This window comes from Haliaeetus albicilla, chromosome 2, assembly GCF_947461875.1.
Source record: "Haliaeetus albicilla chromosome 2, bHalAlb1.1, whole genome shotgun sequence".
Taxonomy (NCBI): Eukaryota; Metazoa; Chordata; class Aves; order Accipitriformes; family Accipitridae; genus Haliaeetus; species Haliaeetus albicilla.
This window is the reverse complement of record NC_091484.1, coordinates 69,397,401-69,414,584: the sequence shown is the minus strand read 5'-3', so window position 1 is coordinate 69,414,584 and position 17,184 is coordinate 69,397,401. Positions and strand designations below refer to the sequence as shown.

General features: G+C 37.6%; 1 protein-coding gene across 7 annotated transcripts in view; it reads left to right on the top strand.

Moving 5' to 3' along the window:
* ZMYND11 (zinc finger MYND-type containing 11) overlaps positions 1-17,184 on the top strand; it is a 110,356-nt gene that overhangs the window by 79,084 nt on the left and 14,088 nt on the right. For 5 of the 7 annotated variants that reach the window (XM_069778171.1, XM_069778167.1, XM_069778168.1 and 2 more), the window contains 7 exons: positions 2,188-2,349; positions 11,312-11,389; positions 11,795-11,887; positions 13,368-13,455; positions 14,665-14,720; positions 15,433-15,510; positions 16,055-16,173. In XM_069778171.1, coding sequence (XP_069634272.1) covers positions 2,188-2,349; positions 11,312-11,389; positions 11,795-11,887; positions 13,368-13,455; positions 14,665-14,720; positions 15,433-15,510; positions 16,055-16,173 — 674 coding nt within the window. The remainder of the gene's footprint in view (positions 1-2,187; positions 2,350-11,311; positions 11,390-11,794; positions 11,888-13,367; positions 13,456-14,664; positions 14,721-15,432; positions 15,511-16,054; positions 16,174-17,184) is intronic. The other 2 variants (XM_069778173.1, XM_069778172.1) reach the window with 1 other exon arrangement.

Sequence of the window (17,184 nt, the reverse complement as noted above, 5' to 3'; positions counted from 1 at the left end):
ATATACTGCATTAAACTAAAAATCTTTTCTGTGAAAAACTTGGGTGATCATATTTAGAAATAATGATGTTTTCAAAACTTTACAGTGTGAATACTGAAGGAAGATTCTTCTGGTGTTTTATTTAACATTATTGTTTCTGGCTTGAGTGTATGATTTTTCTTGCCAGCAAGTATATTTCTGTATGTTTATGAAATTCCACATCTGTTTGCCAGCATATTTCCTAATAATGGAATATCTGGGATATACCAATAAGTAAATAGTATAAATAAAAATTAAGACTCCTGGAATCCTGATTCTGTGGTGAAATTCATCAGTAGCCAGGTCCTATTGGGGTCTTCTCAGTTTGATTTTTATCTGGATAGATCTTTAATCAAAACTGATTCTTTTTCTTGCTTAATTGGCCCTTTACTGCCATCTGATTTTTTTTTTTTTTAGTTTCATAAAGAAGACAAGTATTACACTTAAAATGAAAGAAATATAAAGCAATACTTTATCCTTATTTTTCTCAGTCTACAGACAAATCAAGTACATCGATAATGCAGTATCTTTAGTTGTTCCTAAAATACCGTAAAGAAAGGGCTCCCAAAGTGCATTGCCACTGGACTTTGTGGAAGGGGAAAGATTTGGTGAAACGAGAATGTGTTTTTTATAGCCAAATTTGATGGTATTATTATGCTGTTCTGAGATATACAGAATTGGCAAGTAAAATTAAATGAGGAGAAACAATAGAAAAGTCAAGTTATACTGTTAAACTGAACAACAAAGGAGGGCAAAGTTCTGAGTTCAAAAATCATTGGTTAAGGGTTGTTTGGGGTTTTTTTTCCCCTAAACTTGCTGCCCCTGCAGTCCAACATTCATGGTATATAAACTTTAGTGTAGGCAATCTGGGTTGAGGGTGTCCCTAAATCTTATATTCATGGGGGCTCTGGTCAGATGAATTATGTACACAACACGGCTGCTCTTCAGCGTAAGGGACTGGAAGTGCCACTTCTTTGTGGCACTTCTTACGCTGCTCCATTGGAGGAGACCTCTCACACAAGGACTTAAATGACTGTAGTTCCCAGGCACGGGAAAATGAGAATCGGACAAATGCCAGTTCTGGCAGTTGGTGGGAATTGCTAACTCCACCTTTACAACATGACGTTAAAAATAGCTTGATCAGATTTTTATCAAGATAATTTATTGAAGAATAGGAGTAATTTTTTCAGAAATCTGAACCCATTGAAAAGTGACATTTGACATGAAAAGGCATTGGGAGTTTTATCTGATATATGAAAGCTATTTGGTCTTCTAAGTGTAGGGAAAAGTGTGGCATTTCAGATAACAAACATAAACATTTAACGGTGGCCACTGGCAATTCTGTCTGGTTTTAGTACTATAGATTCCTAGAGCAAAATTCTGTCTCCCAATTATATGCATGCTGCTCTCTTTTACTTCAGCAAAGCTCGTGCACATTTTTCAAAGGTCAGAATTTGGCCGTTGGGGCTGAATTTTCAAGGAAGAATGTATTAAAGACATCAGTGCATCAGCAGAACCATATCCTTTGTCTTCTGTAGAACTTTTTAGGAATAAGCCTAGTGCTACTGGTCACTGCAAGTGAAACATTCTCTATTTTTTGAATTGCATTGGGATTGCTTAGCAAAAACATTTCTTGCAGTAATAGGTTCATGATTTCATTTACTTCTTGTAACTCAACACTTTGATGCTGAAAAGTTGTCAGTTGTAAGAGAGAAAAGACTGGAAGGGACCGCCCTTCAAAAAATTACAGTTGAAAATATACTGTAACAATCAAAACAAGGGGAAATAGTCCAAGGAAATAGGTATGGTCTGTTGAGGTGCACAAACTTTTGTTTGTAGTCTAATACAGAGAGGTCAACAAGTGTTTTACATGAAGGTAGAAAACAAACCCACTTTTCATTGTGGACAGAGCTCGTATTTGAAATTGTTACTAATCGGACATTTGAAAAAACCTAAAACTTGGCATTCATATTCTATTGGAGTTAGTGTGTATTAAATTGATGAAGATCTTTAAGCATGTAGGTTTTCCCCTGTTTTTTGAACATTATACACTTCTTAAAATGTTTATAATGTCTGATTGCTGCTGGATTTCAAGACATATCAATTTTGTTCTTAGTTCCTGCAGATTTTGACAAAATGTCATACCAAAATATTTTGTATTTTTTGTAGGACTGGGAAACAGAAAATCATGACTGGTATTGTTTTGAATGCCATTTGCCTGGAGAGGTGTTGATATGTGACCTGTGTTTTCGTGTGTATCATTCCAAGTGTTTGTCTGATGAGTTCAGGCTTAGAGACAGCAGTAGTCACTGGCAGTGCCCAGTTTGCAGGGTGAGTACCTATGAGATTTCATGTGCTGATTAGAGGATTGATATTCATTAATAGATTCATTAAGGTGTCCAGATGGTCTGGCCAGGTTAATGGATAAAGAACTGAATATTGAAACGATGGTACATACCTAGAGCATCTATACAGAGATAACAAAATATGGTGCATGTAGCAGATGGTCATTTTTGAAGACTCCAGCAAGTATTACTTATGCATTTGAACACACACAGTATACTGTGTGGGAATGTGTGTACGTATGTATGCCATGTGTGAATGCAGTATATTGTGTAAATCTTCAACATGAGTAAATGAATTGCTGTATAAGATGCTACTGTTTTTACTTAACATCATTTTAATGAAGCATAATGTAACTTTTTTGTATTTTGATGACTGCATTCTTAATACTTTACTGGAATCATATTTTACATTATAAAGCCACAATCATGTCACTGATTAGGGCAGTACAAAAAAATATGGGGTGAAATCCTGCTTCTCATTTACTTCTGTGGATTCTATTGGTGCAAAAAGGCCGATCTGGATCTCACCCATAGCATCCATATCTATGTTGCTTTTTCTTTAAAACTGCTGTTCTTATGAGTATGGTAGGGAGACAGCAAAGAGTATCTTTTAAATACATTCCAAGAATGAGCAGGTATGTTGTCTACATGTCATTAGAAGACTAAACATTCTAGTCAGGGTGGTGCTTACTAGTATCTGGCCTTGAATCAGTCAGATACTTCTTCTTACTGTTGTTATCTCTGCATCACCTCCCCCAATGCAGCACATTCCTAGGCTTCCTTAAATGGAGGGAATAATGCATATGAATGTTTAAGATAAAATTATTGCTATAGAAAGGCATAAAACTGCCAGTTGCACTCTGCCTTGGATTGCTGGAGGGAGAGGAAATTCCCTTGATAAAAGCTTAGATCTAGCTGTAGAGCAGCAGACTGACCTTCAGATGATCTGTGCTGCAAGGAATGTAAGGGTTCAGGCGCTTCGTAGTACGAAGAAGCATTTTTGGAAAACATGTGGATTGTTTTGTTTCAAAACAGCACTTTCTGACTGCTGTTACCTTACAACAAGTTGTAAAAAAACTGTTGCCTGTTGCCTCAGATTGGGAGCTCTCAGGGTTTAGGGAAATAGGAAGAAAATAGAGCCTGCCTCAAGGAAGTGGAAAGGAATGAAAAAGAAGTAGTGGCAGGGAAAAAACAGTTAAGAATAAGGACATGTACTGTGTCTCTCCATATTGAATTACTAGCATTTAATTTAGCTACTCAGTTTTCCCTCTGTTAGAAACAAAGACTGGCCATATATAGGTGAAAGGCTTTCAGATTTTTAAATATATCTCTTTAATAGTTGTTGGTTCTGGTAATAAGTATTGATAGTTCTTATAAATAGTTAAAATTATGTAAACTGGATCCAGTCTCCACTCTAGTTTACCAGTAATTTTAGATGACACCTGGTAAGAGTAGGGAATGTAAATAGTTTAAGCCACCTTGTATATGAGGTGGCTTATAACATCTATCTTATAACATGGATGTCGTTGGAGTAGAAATGCTGAATCATTGCATGAAACTCAGACCATGTGCACTGTGTCTGTCTTTCTGCATATTGATTCCCTTTTTGTTATACAAAGACTAAGGAGAGGTTTGGGGGGCTTTTAAATACTTCCTGCCCCAGAGGTCTTTGGCATGCTCAGTGCCTCAGATGATGATCAACTATTTTTGTGAATATGGCCAGTTTGAATGCCATGGCATCCTTTTTCCCTGTGCTGGCAGCTCCTATTTTCCTTGTAATTACTTCTAATCACTTCAAGCCCTAATTCTGCAAACTTGGACTAAGGAGGCTTGCACAGTCCCTGTAAGCAAAGGAGGTCTATTTTAGCATGGAAGTTAGCATCCTTGTGTCAGGCTTCAGTATTCTTCCACTACTTTTTCCCCACCTTCCTAGGAAATGACTGCTCTACTTTTATTTTAAAAGCAAGAGAGGCCTGTGTTCAAAAAACTATGGTAATTTGGAGAGCTCTGGCTGATGTCCAGAGGACGTAACAGAGCTTAACTATCTTGCATAAGGGCAATGGGATTTACTTTGCATTATCAGCAGTAAATATGTACGTTCAAGAAAAGTAATCGCTGGGACAAAGAGATGCATATATTTTCATACTTTGTTCTTGTAACTGGACGTAGCACTTTTCACCTGGGGATTTCAAAGCTCTTTACAAAGGTGAAGTAAAAGTGTGTTTGAAACCTAATATATTGGGAGAAATAATCTAAGAACACTTCATTCTTATGTAAAGATTGCTTCTGTAATGCTGCCAAGGTCAGCAAGCCTTTGGATTATTCATTTCACAATTGCTGGTTGTACTAGTTCAATCAACCTGTACAGCTTTATCTTGCACACTTGACTACTCAGAAACATTTTATAAAGGACATTGCCAAGGATGTGTTCATAACTTTAAAATATTTTTCCTCCCGTAACGTTTATAACAGTCCCTTGCAAACCTTGCTCTGAACTCTGTTTCCCTGCTGGTGGTTTTTCTCCACTGCATCCATAAGCAAGAATGTCCAGTTCCTGGTGCTTTTTTTTAACTTGATGGTACCAATCTGAATACTTTGTACCCTACATAATTGTCAGCAGGAGTCAAGAGTCAAACAAAGTTCAATTCAAACCACATTGCAGTGACTGAAAATTTTCCCTGACTGCTGACTAATCATTGTCTTAAGTGAAATAAGTTGGTAAGATCAGCAAAATTCCTGGTAGACAGGTCACAAGAGAAAAACTCAATATTGAATGAGCTTAGAGATCACGTTCCCCACTACTGGAATGGTCCCTTCAAGACAGTGTTAGTCAACTCAATCTCTGAAGAATGCAGGAGACGTACATTTATTGCTGCTCTTTGGTTAGATAAAAGGAGAAAGTGTTATTCAGCTGTTAATTTAGCACCTAAAGACTGCAGAAAGTACTGCAAAAATACTAGTTGTTTTCGGGGGGGGGGGGAGGAATAGATACATACAAAAATCTCAATAGGAGACTATTGATCACACATTGGGGTAACTGACTATTATTATTTCTTTTTTAAAAAAAATAAAATTTTAAAATAATTTTATAGAAAGGCAAAATTATGCATGGTGACATATAGTTTGTCCCAGAGGAATAGATTTTGATTCATGAAACAAAAAGAAAGAATTATTCATACGGTTTCACTTGACTCCTACATTTTTTACAATCATCTGATCAGAGATTGATCTTCCATGCATGTGCTTTGCAAGGAATTATAACCAATTTACCTATCATAGTGGGTGTTTCAATATTTCTGGGTTTTGTATATATGAGAGTAAATTAAACTGTAGAGCTTAAGTTATTAAATGCTGTGCTGATAAGTATTCTATAAATAGGCTATTTCTGAGTTCTGGTACTGTACTAAGCATTTCATAGAGTACATAAAAATACAACATCATGCAGTTCACAATCAACTTTAGACATAATTTGACAAGTGAGAATGACTAACAAAGTTAGAAGCACAGAAAGATGAAGGTTACTTAAGTGAAGTAACTCAAGTACTTAGAGGCTTTTAGATACTAGCTGTCAGTCAGGATGGTTAATGTAAAATACAAGGAAGGAGGAACTTACTTTATGGGGTGTTATGGTAGGAGTTTGGTAGATGACTGTATGATGAAACATTCTATAAACATGATTTGGCATAATCACACAAATAATAGCCATGGATTGGTGGGTGAAGGGAATTCCTAGTATAGGAGTGATATTGGCACCACATGAGCCCACACCTGGGGACATGTTAGTGCTTGGCAGGTCCCTCCCATTCACCTTGCAGCCACATACACCTTTGAGTAAATCAGGGAGCCAGCAGAACTGGGCACTGCATAGGGCATATTTAATAAAGTATAAAGGAATTTGTCCACAGCAGTGAGAAAACTGGGAAAGCTCCACTTCAAGCCTTCTACCACCTTCTCTGTGCACATAAAAGCACATTTAATTCATATGATGCTTCATTTTCAGCAGGTGCTTAATGCAAGTACAAACCAACTTGTGGATTCAGCTGTAACATTTCCAGAAGCACCTAATGCTTTGAAATGTCTAGTTTAACTGTATATGGTCTTGAAAGAGGCAGGTCTTATGCCATATTCTGCTCATGCAGATGCTTTTCTGTATGCTGCTTAGGGTATATGGTGCGCTGGTTGCTCTGAGACCCATCCCGTGTGCCTGCGTGGCTGCATACCTTTCTTAATGGTACAGGAAACCTGAGGACCTGAGGGTTGGAAGTTTGAGAGGGCAGCAGAACAGTAAAGCTTTCCATATGTAGCACCAAATTCCTCTGGAAATTTAAGCCCTAAAAAAATCCAAGGGCCAGTGGGTAAAGCAAGGAGATTCTAAATAGCAATGGTGAATGTATGTTAGACTCACGCACATAGTTCCCCACTGTAGATAAACCCCTGGAAACCTGAACTGCTTCTGAAAACGGAACTGGTGCCTTAGAAACATGTATCTGTCATTGAGCAGCCTTCACCTAATCCATCACTGAACTGAAATGGAGCTCTTTGATGTGTATACACGTTACAGTTGAGAGAGGAAGGGAAAAAAAATATTCGTTAATGGGAGATTATAGGGAAACCTCTTTATATGGAGATAATGTAATTTAAATGCTTATAGCTAGACAGAAAGCTGGCACTAACACCTTGCATTTCTTACAGTTTCTCTATTTTTTTCTCTTCAAATGAAATATTGCAGCAACTGCAGCATAGTGACCATTGTCACCCTGGGAGTCGAGAGCTACATGCTAACTCGGGGTGCAAAGGATAGTTACTTCCATCATAAATGGTGCTTCTGCAGGATGGAGTGTTTCTTGGCAGTACCCCTAGCTGCTGCAAACCTCGTGTGGTTCATAAAGTCTTGTAGTGAATTCCTGCACTATAAGCATGTCAGAATTGCTAAATAAGTCATGCCTGCACAGTGCAATATATTGCTACCCTCTTTAACAGCTAAGCAGTATTATTAATCTGGAATATTGAATATAACGTTGTTAATGTAAATCCAACCTTCAGGTACCAGCTTCTAAGAAATAGATGTGCCGCAGAGAATAAGGCATACATAAGGTATTTCCTGCACCTACAAGCAGAGTTAGGTTACAGCCTTGGCCTTCCACCTACCAGATGTCATTAATCTTCTACATGAGGATTGCTATTGTGAAGCTTATTACTTCACTTCTACATCCCCTATGTAAACACGTATGCCTGACCAAGCCTTTCAGTTTTTCTTGATTAAAGCAGAAGAGTTGCAGATTTCTCTAAAAATGCCGTGACTTAGGAATCATCCTTGTTATGGGTTAACCCCCGTAGGCAGCTAAGCACCACACAGCTGCTCTCTCACTTCTCCCCAACTCCCAGTGGGACAGAAGAGAAAAGGAAGAGTAAAAGCAAGAAAACTTCTGGGTTGAGATAAAAATTGTTTAATAAGTGAAGAAATGGAAGAAGAGAGAAACAAAACAAAACAAGTGGTGCAAAGGCAATCGCTCACCACCCTCCATGGGTAGACTGATGCCCAGCCAATTCCCAAGCAAAAGATACCTAACCCCCTTAAACCCTTTCCTCTTCCTTTTTATTGCTGTGCATGACATTATATGGCATGGAATGTCTCTCTGCTTAGTTCACATTATCTGCCTGGTTGTGTCTCCTCCCAACCTCTTGTGTACCCCCCAATCTATTCACTGTGGCAGCGAGTAAGAAACAGCAAAGGCCTTCACACTGTGCAAACACTGTTCAGCAAGAGGTAAAACATCAGTGTGTTATCAACACTGTTTTGGTCACAAATCTAAACCACAACACCATATGAGTTGCTGTGAAGACAATTAACTTCATCCCAGCCAGACCTAGTACAATCCTATGTTAAGATAATATATCCCACAAATAGGTTATCTACAGGTATAAAGATCCTGCTAATCTTTGGGGGCTGGACTGAATCTTAGCAGTCTCCTTGAAAGAAACTTGTACTTAAACAAGGTTTGCAGTAGCATATCTTAGTAGATCTGACTGTGGGAAAAGAAACACAGTGGATTGTGGATCTTGCCACTTTTACAGATTCACAAGCCACCATCATTGTTTTCGGTTCCCAAAAGTAGGAAATTAAAAGACCTAATTTTCATTTAGACTTGCTTCTATATCACTCTGGCTATAAAGGGACCTGAAAGTGGATATATTTCCTTGTGTCAGAGCAATATAAATAGATTTTATGCAAATCATATCCCCCATCTAGTATTACCTATTTTCTTGCTTTAAGTGGCTCTAGGTTGACTTCTCTGAGAACACTACAAGTCTTCAAAATACAAAGTAGGGGTTTTTTAATTAAAAATTTACACATTTTTCATTATAGCTTCCAAAGAATGTGTGAATGGTACCTCCTAAAGGGCTAATCTTTGTTGAAAAGCAAATGAAGCAGTTGGATTATAACTTGCTTTCTACAAAGGGTGAGCAACCTTGCCATAAAAAGACATTTTGCTGGCTCATAGGCTCCAATTCCCTAAATTTATTACCTTTCAACATTTAGTAGAGGAACCTGGAGATCAAATTTTTCTTAAAATCAATCAGTGTAGGGAATTGAAGGAAAAGTGGAGAAATTCGAGTTTGCCTGAATTGGCAAGTTAATTATATCATTTTCATTGGTGCTTAAGATGATATTAATTGCTGACATCAATAATGATACAAAGCCAGCTATCTATCTTTTCTTATGATCTAAAGGATAAGACTGTAAACCATCTATCTCAACACAGTCTCTTACAAACTGTCTTGCCCAGCAGGGCATGAAAAATGGTTCACATGAATTCTGAAATACTTTCAAAGGATGATAAATTCAGAACCATGTCAGAAAAAGAGGTGTAGAAGGACTAGTCAGTGCAAGTGAGTTTTATTGTGTCCTAATAAGTCTCAGTCTTTTAAAATGCTGTGTCATTAGCAAGCATACAGCACTCCAGTGCCTGAAGTGACAAAATGACAGCAGCGTTTCATAATGCAGATAATTTAATGCACATTTGGGTTTGCATTTGCAGTAGCAATGTTGGTTTATGCAAAACTGAATAGGTGAATTGAATTCGGCAGAATGCACGTTCTCACAGCAGGCAAAGTAAAACATAAATATACAGAAGGTGATTCAGACATACAGTGCAGGGTAAAATTCTGTCTTGTTCCAGAGTTTCTAAGGAAGGTCAGGGAACCATTAATATTATGAAAATAATGCTTAAATGCACTGTAAGTGTTAGAAAGACCTAGTGCTGGCCCTTTCCACAATAGTGAGTTTTACTCAACAGTGGTACTGTCTTGTCAGGAAAAACCTATAGTGTTGTTATGCATACAGTGGTATCTTTATAGGTTCATGACTGAACCGATACTTCAGCACAGTTTGTAATGATTCTATGCATACAGTTAAGCAATCAAATAAACAGCTTTATTGGTAGTGCTGTGCACAATTTTGATTTAAGAAGGAGGTAGTAAATACAATCCCGAGATGTATAGGTTGTGCACTTGCTGTAGCACAAGAGCCAGCCTGTGATTTTCAGTGTCTTCAGTGTCTTGCAGGAGGAACATAAAGCAGAGGAGACACAATCAAATCCTATCAGGTTTTTTTTGCGCTAATGTGTAATTTTTACTCTTGCCAAGTAAATACATAGAAGTAGTTGCTCTGTACTCAATGTGTCTGCTCCCTCTATATGTTCAGAGTCATATATAAGTAATTGAGTAAAAAATAGCACACTTCTAGTAGTTAATAATTCATAAGTCTCATACCTCTCTTAGCTACCTATTAGGACATGGATTCTGTTTTTTCTTGTGTTTGCTAAGCAGCAGTCATCTGCACTATTTTGTGGATTTTCTAAAGACCATCAAAATTTGAGGATGCAGGTGTAACTGAGCCAGTTCAGCCCACACAGTTTGCATACAGGTGGTGATGTCAGGCATGAGAAGGGGAGAACTCAGCTTGGCACTCAGTGCATTTGGAGGTGTGAGGAGGAATAAATGTTTTTGCAAGAGATGTGAGCAGTTAGAAATCACTTCAGAATAATAACCCTGGAATTCATGCAGTTGTTTACTGTGCTTTTGTTTTGGAGAACTACTGTAGGCAAGAGCAAGGAGGAGATAGCACTTTTCAGCCAGCTGTTGTAAGGCCATTCAGAACTGTGCACAGCTGCTGTGACCTAGAATTGGAAAGGCTAGTTTGTAGGAGCACACTAGGCATTTGCAGAGAGCCACCTTCTTTTTAGCAGCACAATTTCTGTATGCAGTGCTTCCCACTAGCCTGTATTGACTTTGAAGGGTGGGGATAAGTCTCTATACTAGTCTAAGATGAGGAGGAAGAACCCTGGATGCTGAACTGCTAAAAAGAAGCAGTCTGTTCCAGAATCTGGATTAGATTTTGTGAAGGAAGAACCACAAAAATCAACAACTGCTATGTTTCTCGAGCAGTAAAAAGTGCTCTGAGTTTTTACTGGCTAGAGCCTATTTGACTTCCTCCTAGAGGGTGTCATTTTGCCTAGTAAGCACATAATTTGTAGATGGTACGGGATATTATTTTAAAAACAAGTTCTTATATTACTGAAAATAGTAATGCCTTGCTAATAAAAAGATCATTAAATAAATTTTAAACGGCTCCCTAAAATGCCTTTCTTCATTGCTTTATTCTAATTAGACACTTTTTTACCTGAGAGGTTTTGACAAAGTATTATGGTTACAAGTGGAAATAAAACCTGAAGTCCTCAGCCCAGACATAATTCAAAGCAACATATATAGTTGTTGTGATGTGTTAGTGTTACTAATTTCCCAGAAAAGATTTTCCCTAAAAAATTGTGTGATATGTGATTCAAAGTTACCTTTTCAAATAATGTTGTGATGCAGAGAAAATTTTTATTGGAAGAATTTTGAAGTCAAGTTTAAAATAATAATATGATCCTGTTTTTCTTTGACAGAGTATCAAGAAAAAAAACACAAGTAAACAAGAGATGAGCACATACCTGCGATTCATAGTCTCTCGTATGAAGGAGCGGGTGAGTCTGAAACAGGGAAGTTTATCGAAGTGTTGGGTTGCACTGTAGAGGGTGCATTATGGTTGGCCACGTGTGACTGTGCAGGGAGGAGGGCTACAACAGGGTGTCATTTTATTTCCCCTGTCATAAGCAGTGTGTGTATTTCAACATACACTTAGCAGATGTCATTGCTCCAATTAGTACCATTCTCACAGGAGTAGTTTAGGCATGGGCCTGTGGCTGCTCTGAAATGGACATTTTTCAGGTTTGAGACACAATCTGTCAGCTTGTGGATCCATAGTTTGGCCTTGGGTATTCCCCACCTGAAATATTCCAAACTATTGCATTTTTTTAATCTTTTTTTTTTGTGTGTGTTTTAAGCGGATTCTAAATGCAATAACTTACACTGTCTCATGGTCCTTTCAGGCTATAGATCTAAACAAGAAAGGGAAGGACAACAAACACCCAATGTATAGAAGGCTGGTGCACTCAGCTGTTGATGTTCCTACTATACAGGAGGTAGAGTGACTTGCTTGCTAACTTCCACACTGTTTATGGTGTCTTTTAACAGTGAAGATAAACTTTAAGGACAAAAGCACTAATCCTGTTTAATTCTCCTTATGGTCAGTATTTCACTATTGTATCCAGCATTGGATATGGGAGCTTAAAATTTCAAAATTTTCCTCATAAAAAGCTAACTGAGTAAAACCATTGAGTGGTGCCTAGTTTTCAGACATAGAATATCCTCAGTTCCTTTTGTAGTAAGGTTTTACTAGGTGCTGTAGGTAGCTGAAATCTTTAGAGAAAGTACCCTTTATCTAAAGTCACTGAATATGGACTTGAGTGCCTGTGTTTGCATCTCTGGCCCAATGTTTTTGACCATATTCCAATCTTAGTCATTATGCCTTTGTATAGGTGTCAGATTTATAAACATCTAAATGAGTCCTAAAGAACCAATCATTTGTTGATCACAAAAAAACCAAGACTCACTTGAAACATTGGGTTTGCATTAATTGTTCCAAAAATAAATATGTTGTCCTTTTTTCTGAGCCAAAGGTCTGACCATGACTCATGTAAATCAACTGCACATGACCAAAATGAACAGCATATTCATCTTTATTCATTGCTGCAACTGGTTTACTATGCAGTGCTGTAGTATATCTTGCCCTTTACAACCTTTACAACAACAAGATGTGAAAAGCCTTTGTTTTATTATTGTTATTGAACCACATGGATAAACAATAGCTTCACTGACAGTTTTGGAGATGAACACTACGGGCTGGCTTGAAGTACTGGCAACACTGTTTGAGCCTGAAAATAGGTCAGGCCTTCCTTTGACTGTGTCACCTTCATCTGCTTCCACAGAAGGTCTTTTGGCCTTGATAACGTCCTTGAAATGGATGATGTTTTGTTTGATGATTGGAATTCTCATAGGTGTTCTTGACAGAGCACAACTGAAAATGCTGCATTCCTTATGAGACAAAAGACCAGACTGGGAAAATGAACTCTATGGCTCCATGTAGGCATTTGTTATGAGTTTGGAAGACTAAGGCAATCAGCCTTCATTAGAAAACACTGACTCAAGTGAAAATCCTGGAAGTATAAAGGCAGTCAACATTGATTTGAAACGATCTCGTATTTTAAGATACAAAATCATCACTTCAGGGAATATATTTTAATTTGACCAAGTGTTCTGGGCCACACCTTATGAGGAAGCTACTCCAGATTTACCGTGTTATAATGAAGAAAAATTTTTTTAAACTTAGTCAAGTATTAAAGCACCTGTTTTACTTCTGGGCATTGTATGAAGGGACCAATGCAGCCAATGTTCAGGTACTACCAAACCATGTCAAAGAGTTGTAAGTATTCCTTCTGTATGCAGGAAAGACAGTGTCTGATCTGTGTTGCATAATGCAGATTTCTGTGAAAGCTTCTCTGCATAAAACAGGTAACAGCACTTTAACAGGTTTTTCACAGTCCTATGTTTTCTTTCGTGTAGAAAGTAAATGAAGGAAAGTACAGGAGTTACGAGGAGTTCAAAGCAGATGCTCAGCTGCTTCTACACAACACAGTGATTTTCTATGGAGGTAAAGTACTACATTTACTGCTTGCTTTATTTGATTTATCTTTATCTGTAGGAAACTCACAAGTTCAGGATTGAATTTGGTATTAGATAATCTCAAGTGTGGATGAGATCATCTGAGAGCTCCTAAAAATCAAAGTAAGCTGCAAGAGGACTTTGCAGGGTCTTTTCTGGCCCACCTACTACACAACTTTTGTCATCCTCTCTGGCTAGGCCTGTTAGTGGGAATTTGCACCTTTGCCATCCTGTTTCTGCAGCCTAAGTCATAAGTCAGTTTATGCTGCAGATTTCTGCCAGTAGAGATATGTTGTTCTAGGGTGGAAAGTCGTCTGATCTCTGATGTGCTGTGTCAGCAGAAACATGTACTATAGACGTATTTTTCACTCCTGGGCAATATCTGCCGTATTGCAACAGCAAATGTAGGTACATCCACACTAGAAGTGTCCTGCTGGTGCAGTGTGTGGAGGTACAGAGAAGCTGCCAGCCACTGGGAAGGTAATAAGTGACTGTTTGATATGGTGGGACAGTCTGATTGGAAGAGGAAAACCGCCACCACTGTGTCCAGAAGCTATAGCCAGGTCCTGTAACAAGGTTCTTCAGAGCCATCGTTTCAGGAAGGACGTGGTTCTCCCCTGCAGACATGGCCCACATCAGGGAAACTGGAAGGAGGGTAGGACCAGTCTGTTTGCAGCATCAGAAGATCCACGGTGTCCTTGGTAGGGAGAGATGTGAGTGTGCTAATAGAGAAATACACAGGTGTAAAGGGAAACACATAGTGATAAATAGTCTGTGAAGGACTACTCTGAGCAGAAATACTTATGTGATTGTACCTGTGTTCCTCTTGAGTGGTGATAGCAGAGCATCATGTTTTAGGAGAATTGCAGTGTGTCAGTAAGACACTAGCAGGGAAGGAAACTGGATCCATATTAAGAGCAATCCTGTCTCCCTGCTGCTGCTCCTCAGATGTGTACTTGTATTGTTCAGTTTAAAAGCTCCCAATGGTATTTTTGCATATAAATATGAAAGAGAAAACAAATACAGAACTGATTGTTAGAAAATTTTAAATGGAGGGGTTATCCAAGTGACTAAATTATGTTTTGTATTCTCAAGCAACACAATTACAGCATGAAAGTCATAGCAATGACAGATGCAAATCTTTGTGAGCACTGTGATCATACTGTGATTGTTCATACCATTTATTTTTAATTTATAGCGGACAGTGAACAAGCTGATATAGCGAGGATGCTTTACAAAGACACATGTCATGAAGTAAGTAGTACCAAGTAACCAAGATGTAGGCAAGATATTTGATTTTCATTTCAGAATCTAAGAAAATTATTCTTCATATTACAAAAATAAAAAGCATGTGAAGTTTGTTATAAATTTCCCCTAACTTTCTAACAGCTGATTCAGAATTCCTTTTTTGGTTTTTTTTTTTGCAACTAGACTGTCATTTGGAAAATACCAATATTCAAATTTTAGTTTTGAAAATAATCTAGTAATTGGACTAGAAATAATTGTACTTGCTAATATAAATCAATCCTGAGGTGAGATTCCTACCAAATTCTGTAACTGGCATTGACACATTTCTCAACATTCAGAGGAGACCAAAAAATAAAGCTAGGGCAGCTGTCTTGCTTTCTCCATTTGTGCAGTTGAATTACTTCTTTCAGAATGTACTTAAAATAATTGATGAATTTAAAGAACTATTCTTTGCTTTTTAACTATAATAAATCAGTAAGAGTTGAATTAGTCTCCTCCCTCTGCCTTGTTTTTCTAAAACATGAATAACGTTTCTGCAGCTTGTCTGCCATCCACTCTCAGCTCACCTCAGTTTCACACCTCTAGTTTGCACAGACAGAAGTAACTCCACCAAACTAGCAAGCCAGGCTGAAAAATTTTACTACTTAAGAGCGAGGGATACTACTGAAGTCACATAAATAGGATTTTTTGGGCTTATTTACTTTGTTTTGTTTTTCAGCTGGATGAACTGCAGCTTTGCAAGAACTGTTTCTATTTGTCAAACGCGCGACCTGACAATTGGTTCTGCTATCCTTGTGTATGTTGCTGACACAGATTTTTATTTGTTTGCTTTTCTGTATAAAAGCCTGCAGTTTTGGTGTCATTAATGCATTGAATGTTCCATTTCAGTAGGCTTGTTTCAAAAGCATGGTTAAGACACTGTAAGTCTAGATATTTTACATAAGTGAAATGTTGATTGAAGTTCAAAGCTGTAACAATACAGGTTATAAAACTTGGTTATCAGCCAGTTACAACAGTCTCGTAAGAAAATAAGGAGCTTACAGAAATAAAACTTTGCTCCTGGATGAAGCTATAAAAACAGGTTTAATTTTGGGGCTGCTTAAGATCTCTGTTTTCAATAGACAGTTACACCCTTTTCAGACTTTGTATTTTTTTTACTTTGATCCAAGTGATACATCTAACAGGGAAATATGTATTGTAAGAAGAGAAAAATGAAAATAGCACTAGACATAAACAGCAACCATATTCTTAAGATACTAGCATAGTATTACAGCAAAATATTTGGGGGAGATATCAATACAATACTTCATAACCAATAATAAATACAACATTTTTTCCAGATACCTAATCATGAGTTGGTTTGGGCCAAAATGAAAGGCTTTGGGTTTTGGCCAGCTAAAGTCATGCAGAAAGAGGACAATCAAGTTGATGTTCGCTTTTTTGGCCATCACCACCAAAGGTAATTTATTAATTCCATGTGCTGCTTTTTACAAACAATACTTAAAAGAATGTATCTCATCTATCATGTTGTAAATCCTGGCTCAGCTAGTTGCCAACATTAGAAAGACTGAGTACTTTGCCATAATTGTTTCAGAAAATTTAAAGCTCAGTCTAATACACACAAAGTTTCCAACTGGCTTAGAGATTCCCTTTCCACAGTTGCCATAGGGATGTTACTTAATGCTATTTTAATTAAAGAAAGCAGGTGAACTTCAACTGTTTCTTCAAATCAGTAGCAGCCTGCTAATCCAGGCCAAGGTGAAAATTGGACAGAAATGTACTCTTACTACCAGCAGTGTTGACTTTGTGCAGTTTTCTCTTCTGAGCAGGCACATTGCAATTTTGTGTTTTAGGAACATAATATAAATCACAAATGTTTCTGTCTCACTGCTAAAACATTGACAGAGCTCCTGCTGTGAGCCAGTTTGCAATTTCAGAGAATAACTCTTTGCATTGGAAACTTCACTCTTAGAGATCAGTTTTTACTTCCATCTCCAGTTTTTTGTTCAGCATTTGGGGAGGGTTATAGTAGCGTTACTACAGTGGATGTACTGATTTTTTTTGCTCTTAGGTTTATATGCCTATAATGTGAGGAGAAGAGACATTTGCAAAGTAATTCATTGTTGTTGGGAAGGTGGTATTTTTTGGTGCATCCCAAAAGGGCCTAGGCAATTCAGTAACTGTTTTATGAGGCTGTTTATTTAAATTGCTTTTAGTGTAACTTGCACAGTACATAATGTAATAGGCATAAAGTGGGTAAAATATCTTTATTTGTGTCTCAATCACAGAATGATTTATGTTGAATCTGTTTGCAAATACAGCTTATCTCATTAATAGTTTTGGCATTAAGTTCACACAACTTCAAACTATTCAATAAAGTAACATGACACTTGTGGGATGAGGTGCTTGTAACTTCTTAAACATGTGCTGATAGAAAAGGCAAAATACATTTTACTAGAGTGCCATTGCT